Source organism: Engraulis encrasicolus, chromosome 9 (assembly GCF_034702125.1).
Source record: "Engraulis encrasicolus isolate BLACKSEA-1 chromosome 9, IST_EnEncr_1.0, whole genome shotgun sequence".
In the NCBI taxonomy this organism is placed as follows: Eukaryota; Metazoa; Chordata; class Actinopteri; order Clupeiformes; family Engraulidae; genus Engraulis; species Engraulis encrasicolus.
In genome coordinates this window covers 32,143,722-32,151,221 of record NC_085865.1, presented here as the reverse complement: position 1 = coordinate 32,151,221, position 7,500 = coordinate 32,143,722, and the positions used below count along the sequence as shown (strand labels likewise).

The window sequence follows — 7,500 nt, the reverse complement described above, 5'->3', positions numbered from 1 at the left end:
CTATGTGAAGGCTAACTGTAAGATTATATTTGTGATAATATTTGTTATTGTTGTTGTAGTGTGGTAACTGGGATGTGGTCATGTGAAGGGACTGTATGGTCAAAGGGCGGAAGGATATGTCGACCTAAGGGCGAAATGATATGTGATGGAATGTATATGATGTGGCCAGGTATTTAAGGAGGCTCGTGAGATTACTGTGGGTTAATAAAGTGAACTGTGAATCATACTCCGTGCTGTATATTATTACCCATGACCGAAGGACTAAACTGAAGTAACTTTAAGTGTTACTTTAACTATGAACCCATCCATAAGGACTGGGGACCTAAACATCCGCATTTTTAGACAGAGTACATGTCTGTATTGAGAAATCCTTTTTTTTGGTCTAATAAGCTTATAATCCACTTCTAACGTCTTCTGGTGATGAATTTTGGGGGCTCGTTAGATATAAGCTGTAATTATTCAAATGAAAGTAAACAAAGGCATAGAATAGCTCATTGAGTTTGCATAGAATCGATACCATCTGACTTTCAAGTTTTAAATGAAATGGATGAAGTAAAACGGCTTTGTTGTGATTCTCTAATGCATTTAGATAGGGCCTGTAGTAATGCTTTTTCGCTTAATTGCACTTCAATCCATTTTGAATTTAGTGATTGTGTGTGTGTATATATAGACAATAAGTAAAATGTTTCTGCCAATATTCAGTTTGGCTCTTTCCTGGCTGAACCTCTGGATGTGGATTACATTGATGAGGTTTGACTTGGTTGCAGGCGTATAGTGTTGTTGTTGTCTAGACAGGGTGGTAGGGTAGGGCAGTAGAAGGGAGGAGCAGGACAGTGCGGGATGATGCAGTAATGTGCAGCAAGACTGCTGAGGCCTGCGGAAATGTATTTATAACCCCCACCTCCCCCACCCCCACTCTCTCTGCAGACATTTCCCTAATGAGCCGCTAACGGATCACTTCCGGGTCAGCAAACAGCGCATCTTATCGAAATTCTTATTCTTGCCTTTGTTTTTGTCGTCTCTCCCCCTCCTTATTTTATTTAAAGTGTATTGAGGATATTTTTGATGGAGAGTAACTATGGATGATTGGAATGGATTTTGGTCTGTATGAATGTAAGTCCTTTACAGATATATACAGTCAGAAACACAACCAGACACAGACATACACACTCAGGGGGGAGACGCTAGATGTCTAGCTTTTGTAGCTAGATTAAAAGAGAACTCCAAACTGATGAGGGTGCTCCAGTGGGCAGACAGCCTTGAGTCTGGCATCTGAAGAACAGCTTTTTTACTGCTCCCAGCAAACTGTCTTCGCTCATCTCAAACCAGAGATTCCATTATCCAGTCTCTCTGTCTCAAACACTCAGTCGTGCAGTAGCCCATCTTCTCCTGCCTGCTCTGTTTTTAGGCGGATAATTTGACTGCAATTTGACTGAGTTGGCATTGATGAAAAATAAAGACTAGTTCTAGGGCTAGAGCAGGTGTGTAACAGAGGTGTCTTCTTGTATAGGAAGAGTATAGTTTGGATCGGGGCAAGACCTTGCACTGTTTGATTAAATGTGACATTTTGTTCTAGTGGCATCTCTTTTTGAATGGAAACTGTGGTGTCTGTGTCTGTCATTCGTTTGCTGGTTGACTCCATTGTGTGGGCAACTGCACTACCAGAAAGTCAATCATATCTTTTACTTTCAAAGGTCAACAGCAAAGGTCAGATCAGCCTCTTGTGTGATTCACGTTTGTTTGTGGGCTTTTCTGTTTTTGAGTGCATTGGTGCACTGAAGTCACTATTCACTGTGGAGAGACTTTTTCTTTGCCTGCTCTACCTGAAGTTGCGGAGTCAGCAAAATCTTTGCTCCAATGAACACAGTGGCCCGCGTGTCTGTGGGGGGAAGGGTCAGATAAAGTGTGTGTGTGTGCGTGTGTGCGTGTATGTGTGTGTGTGTGGACTGAGTCAATCTGTTTTGAGTCCTATTTAGGGTGGCCATCGGTCCGTTTTTACGACCTGTTCACGACGTCCGTGTGTCCCTCTCTTTGTCTTTCCTTTCCTCCTAGCCTTTTGCTTATGGCCTCGAGATGCGAGGCAACGTCATTGACGCAAACTAGACCTTGACAGTCGGTCGCGTTTCCGATATCTGCGGCCGCCATGTTACTCCAGATATAACCCCAGAGTTCTCCCAGCGAATTAACTGATTGCTGTCGCCTTATGTCGGGGAAATATCCGTGCAATAGCCCTATATGAAGTTCATTAACTGACTGTATGAAAGTTAAATAAGGTAACTATATTATTGTCTACTGTCTGTTTCCTATTTTTTCCTGCACTGGTGGCAACGCATAGTGCAACTAAGTTTGTCCGCTAAATGCCTTTACAACGATACGAGGGTTCTCACAACTTTACAAACAGGGCAAAGAAACGTCTTTCTGCACGGGCGCTGTCTGTAGGCTATTTTGAGCTCCAGCGTCTGCATGAGAAAAAGGTTGACAGAATCGGTTTGCCTCCCTTAAAACACCGCTGATAAACATACTTCTGACCAATTTTGAGTAAAGTAAATCAAATTAATTGTTGGCTATTAGGCCTACGAATGCATGACTACCCAAAATACATTTAAAAAAAAATATGAAATAGCCTATTTTCTACACAGACAACAACGGAAGGATTTGTCTATCGTAACCTGCCGTCTCTGATACAATATTAAGTTAGTGGTGCTGATGACTCCTTTATCGGAGTGAGGTAATGAAATGCGAAAATCCTTCCCAAAAATATTGCTTTACAAGTAAAACTGCTGTTGGCAGCTGAGTTAGTCTGAGGTAAGATGGCAGCGCTGTTCCCTGATTTCTGCCTACAGTTTAGAATGCCAACTTCACTGTTTTCTCCACGGAGGCGGGGATTCGGCAAGTCGAAGCAATGGGTGCGCGCGAGGACGCGAGGTTAGAAAGTTAAGGGGCGGGGTTGTCCGGCCGAAGTCCGGACAGCTGGTCACCCTAGTCCTATTGCATTCCTATAACAACACTGGTCACTGGCTTGAATATGTTTTATGGTGCTCTATAGGTTTGGTATTGGTTGTTTTATCACAGTAACATTTGGAACAGGTACCAGTTTTGGTCACTTGGTCACATTGTTTTAAAATATTGGTCCACGAATGGCAAAATGACATCAGAAATGGACGGTATGAATGTGATTGCATGATTTGCATAGATGGTACCTGGTTGTGATGTTTTGAATCAAATGTGTTTGCATGCATTCCTGGACTAGGGAGAAATGCTTTCTGGCAAGTACGAAAGAGACTGGTGTAATACTACTCAAGTTCTACTTAGATTGAAAAGCTGATATTGTATCTCCCTCTTTACACTTCATCAGTGTTTTAATGAACTGAGACGTCTGTCTGGTGGCTGTCTTTTGGTCTTCATTTTAGTGGCTTTAAATTAAATGGCTTCATTAAACAGTTGGGTTGAGGTACACAGGCTGCTCTACAGTTTTTTTGCTTGATTGACGTTAAGTAACATAAATGTTCTCTTGCAAAGCTGTTGCGTGTTTCCACTGCCACATGTCATCCATGACTCTAACCCTCTGCTGTCACACTGAGTACTGTATATGCAAGCCTCTGTATTAGCCATAGCAGGTGAGTGGGGGAGATTATGCCACATGTGTGATAGCCATGCTGCATCATCCATTTGCTTAGGAATCTGTTCCAAAAAACCTTTGGGATTTACTGAGAAGTTGGATGTGAAGAACATCGTTTTTTTTTTACGGCGACAATGTTTTATGCATGCCCGTTGAATTCAGGTAGACAACCAAGTTGGAAAGAAAAGCCTACTCGTGGTGTGGATTGATGCAGAGATTTTGTCTTCATGTCTTAACGAGAATCACTTCGTTTGATCATTTTGGAATTGTATTGTCTGAAAGTGCTTTGGAAGTTTTTCATCCCAGTTTTGTTGGCATATTTCACATCAATAGCTGTCCAATTTGTGTCAGCAATGTCTGCGTCATGCCATGACTGACGAGTCTTTTTCTGATTTCCAATACCAACAAGTCAAGATCATATGAAAGCACGGCAAAGGACTTAATAGCGGTTTGCAGATGTCGGTAGAGTCTACCCATTTCCAGGGTTTGACAAATGTTGCCACCTAGAATGTGTGTTCATTTTGGCCATGTGCTCGCTCTCTAACTGGTCGTCAATGTGTCTTCATAACGTTCCTTGTGCATTTAACATTAATTGGAACTGTCTTGTTGATTTCTCCAGATGTGTCGAGAGATTTACTTTTTTTCAGTCATGCTGTACAGAAACTGGACTGACGTTTGTCTCTCTCTCTCTCTCTCTCTCTCTCTCTCTCTCTCTCTCTCTCTCTCTCTCTCTCTAGAAGCGGCAGAGCTGGATCTTGACCTGGAGGAGGAGGAGCCTCTGCGTCCGCTGCTGTTTTGCCCGGGGGATCTGGACCCCCTCTCGCCGCTCTTCCAGCGTTCCGTGTCCGAGGACTCGGCCGGCTCCTCGGCCTCAGCCTCTGAAAACGCCAAAACCAGGTGTGTGTGTGTGTGTATGTGTGTGTTTTCGTGTGTGTGTTTTCGTGTGTGTGTTCGTTTGTGTGTGTTCGTTTGTATGTTTTCGTTTGTATGTTTTCGTTTGTGTGTGTTTTTTTGTTTGTGTGTGCGTGAGTGTTTGTATGTGTGCAAGAACTTGTGTGGGAACGCCAAAAGCAAAGTCAAAGTCTGTGTGTGTCTCAGACAGTCTGAGGAAGTGCCAAAACCAGGTGTTTTTGGGTTTGTGAGAGAGTGAATTTGATAACAAACGGGTTATGTCTGTGTGTGAGTTTGACAATCCCAAAGCCGTGTGTGTGTGCGTGTGCGCGTGTGTGCCTGTTGCGAAGTCCACACGAGAATCTAAGAAGGTTTTTTTTTTTTTGAACCGGGTAAAATGGATCTGTAAAATATCACATAAACAAAGCAACGAGAGGCTTGCTGAAAAAGATGCAATACATGCAGAATACAGTAGTTGTGGGAACAAAGTTGGTGTAAACCACCACTAATGTCCATTACTCTTATCATGCAAATTTGCCCTCCAATAATGCACTGTTGATATAACACCAGTAGATTTAGCTTCAGTAATGCAAAATTAAACCACTATGGAACCCGCTCCCAAAAAATATTGTTCTGGGGTACCCAAAACGCCTGTGCCATGTGGACGCGAGGCCCAAACACTCAACAAAAATATCGCATTTAGTGAAAATGTTTCTATGTAGACTAGCTCTGTATCTCTGTGTAGCTGATGGCCACGTGTAAGTCTGAGAGCAAAGTTTAGAGACAGTTGGTCCTTGGTGCTGTAGCCTTGCAGTTCAAGTTCTCTGTGTGTGGACTCAAGGTTTACTAGAGCTCAAGCGGTCTATACAAAGGTCTGTAGGTCTGTACAATGTGGGGCAGACAGTACAGTTGAGAGAAGGCCAAAAGGAGGGAGAGGCAGAGGATGAGAGAAGCAGACGGTAAATGTGGAAGAGGCAGGGTTGATGTGGTGGGGGGAGGGTTCATAGCAGAAATAATTGCACCAGGAAAGAATGAACCAGAGAGTGAGAGGGGAACAAGAGAGTGTGCGTGCGTACGTGCGTGCTTGCGTGCGTGCGTGCGTGCGTGTGCGTTAATGTAAGAAGGATAGATAATGTGCGTGTTGAAATAAAATGTATGTACTGTTTGCATGCGTATTGGTGTGTTGGAAAGAATGTGTGTGGATGTGTGCGTGTTTGTGTTTGAAAATGTGTTTGTATGTGTAAAATGAGCAAGCGAGGGCGAGGGAGAGGGAGGGAGAGGGAGAGCGAAGGGCAGAGAGAGAGATAGGGAGAGAGAGAAGGTGTGTTGTGCGTGTGTATGGCAGAGGAAGAGGGAATGAATGTGCAGGGTGTTCGAGAGCCTCCAGCACCAGCAGTACAGGACTGGCAGACTGAAATGCAGCGACAGTAATTAGTACACAGAGAAGAGGGAGGAAAGAGAGTGGGAGGGAGGAGAGGAAGAGGAGGAAGGGAGGGGGGAGAGGAGAGGGAAAGAAAGGGGGAGGCAGGAAGAGAGGAACATAGAAAAGGAGAGAGGATGAAGAGGAAAAGGTAGGCGGAGAGACAGAGGAAAGAGGGGAGGAAACGTGTGAGAGGGAGGAGAGAGATGGAGGGTGGAGGAGAGGGAGAGAAAGTGGCAGAAATGAGAGAGAGAAAGAGAGAGAGAGAGAGAGAGAGAGAGAGAGAGAGAGATATTGTGGGAGGGTGGAGAGGAAAGTGAGGAAAGAGATGGAGGGCAGAGAAGAAAAGAGGGAGGAGAAGAGAACAGGTGGAGTGACAGAGGAGAGCGTGAAGGGGGAGGGGTTCTTTTCTCTGTAGCTCAAATTAGCACAATGTCAACTTCTTAATGCTGCTTTACACACTGACATTAGCAAAGTGTTTTGGTTCACTATTTAACACACACACACACACACACACACACACACACACACACACACACACACACACACACACACACACACACACACACACACACACACACACACACACACACACACACACACACACACACACACACACACACACACAATATGCTTTGTGGAGGATGGGTGAGAATTTTCTTCAGGGTGGTCTCTAAGAATATCCTTTGACGAAAGATGATTCAGCACTATGTCTCAGCTTTCATAGAAGAAGTGTCTGTGTGTGTGTCTGTCTGTGTGTGTGTCTGTGTGTGTGTCTGTGTGTGTGTCTGTCTGTGTGTGTCTAAGAATGATGGATAGAACCAGAGAAAATATCAATATAAGAGACTTGCTTTTGTGTGCATGCACGCGTAAGTGTACATGTTGACATTTGTTTGAGAGAAACAGCGCCAGAGAAAGTGTTTGTGGATTGGTTGTTTTGAACTGGCGTTGACTGTGCTTTGCCTCTTTTCCTCCGTGTCACTGTTGGTCTCCCCCACTCCCCGCATCCCACCACAGAGTGACATGGCACTGATGTGGAGTGTGGAATGTGATCAGGGTTGTGGGGAGCGCGTACCGTATGCAAGTGTGTTTGGGTGGGTGTCTGGTCATGTGGTGACCAAGGGGAAACCAAGAACGACATGGGCGTTCAACACATTTATTACCCAGACGGTTTATTTTATTTGACTCTGGTTAATGCTTTTCGCCTCAAAATGAAATAAATATGACTACAGTGATATGGAATGGCGAATAAATTATTAAATTGAGGATGGATGGATAGAAAGAGATGGTCATTGCCATTTCGGTCAATTTATGAGGGAAATGGGTATAATCTAACTTGTATGACGTAGCAAATGTTGCAGTGGTTGGATTTTTGTTGTAGGTCTACAGCAGGGTGGTGTTCTCTTGATTTTGTTCTGGCACGGTGAAACCTTTTTCAGACTTAGTCTTCTGAGTAATACAAAAGTTAATGTTTTAATTTCTTTTTTTGTTACACTCGCCCTGATATTGCAGTCCTCAAGTTGGCGGGAAAAGTCCATTCGGCAAAGCAAGGTATTCCAAAACAGGTTTG

The 7,500-nt window shown here is 44.0% G+C and overlaps 1 protein-coding gene across 12 annotated transcripts in view; it reads left to right on the top strand.

The window, feature by feature from the left end:
* The window catches only part of kmt2ca (lysine (K)-specific methyltransferase 2Ca), a 244,243-nt gene that overhangs the window by 39,060 nt on the left and 197,683 nt on the right, over positions 1–7,500 (top strand). For all 12 annotated transcript variants that reach the window (XM_063206925.1, XM_063206924.1, XM_063206918.1 and 9 more), the window contains exon 4: positions 4,357–4,516. In XM_063206925.1, coding sequence (XP_063062995.1) covers positions 4,357–4,516 — 160 coding nt within the window. The remainder of the gene's footprint in view (positions 1–4,356; positions 4,517–7,500) is intronic.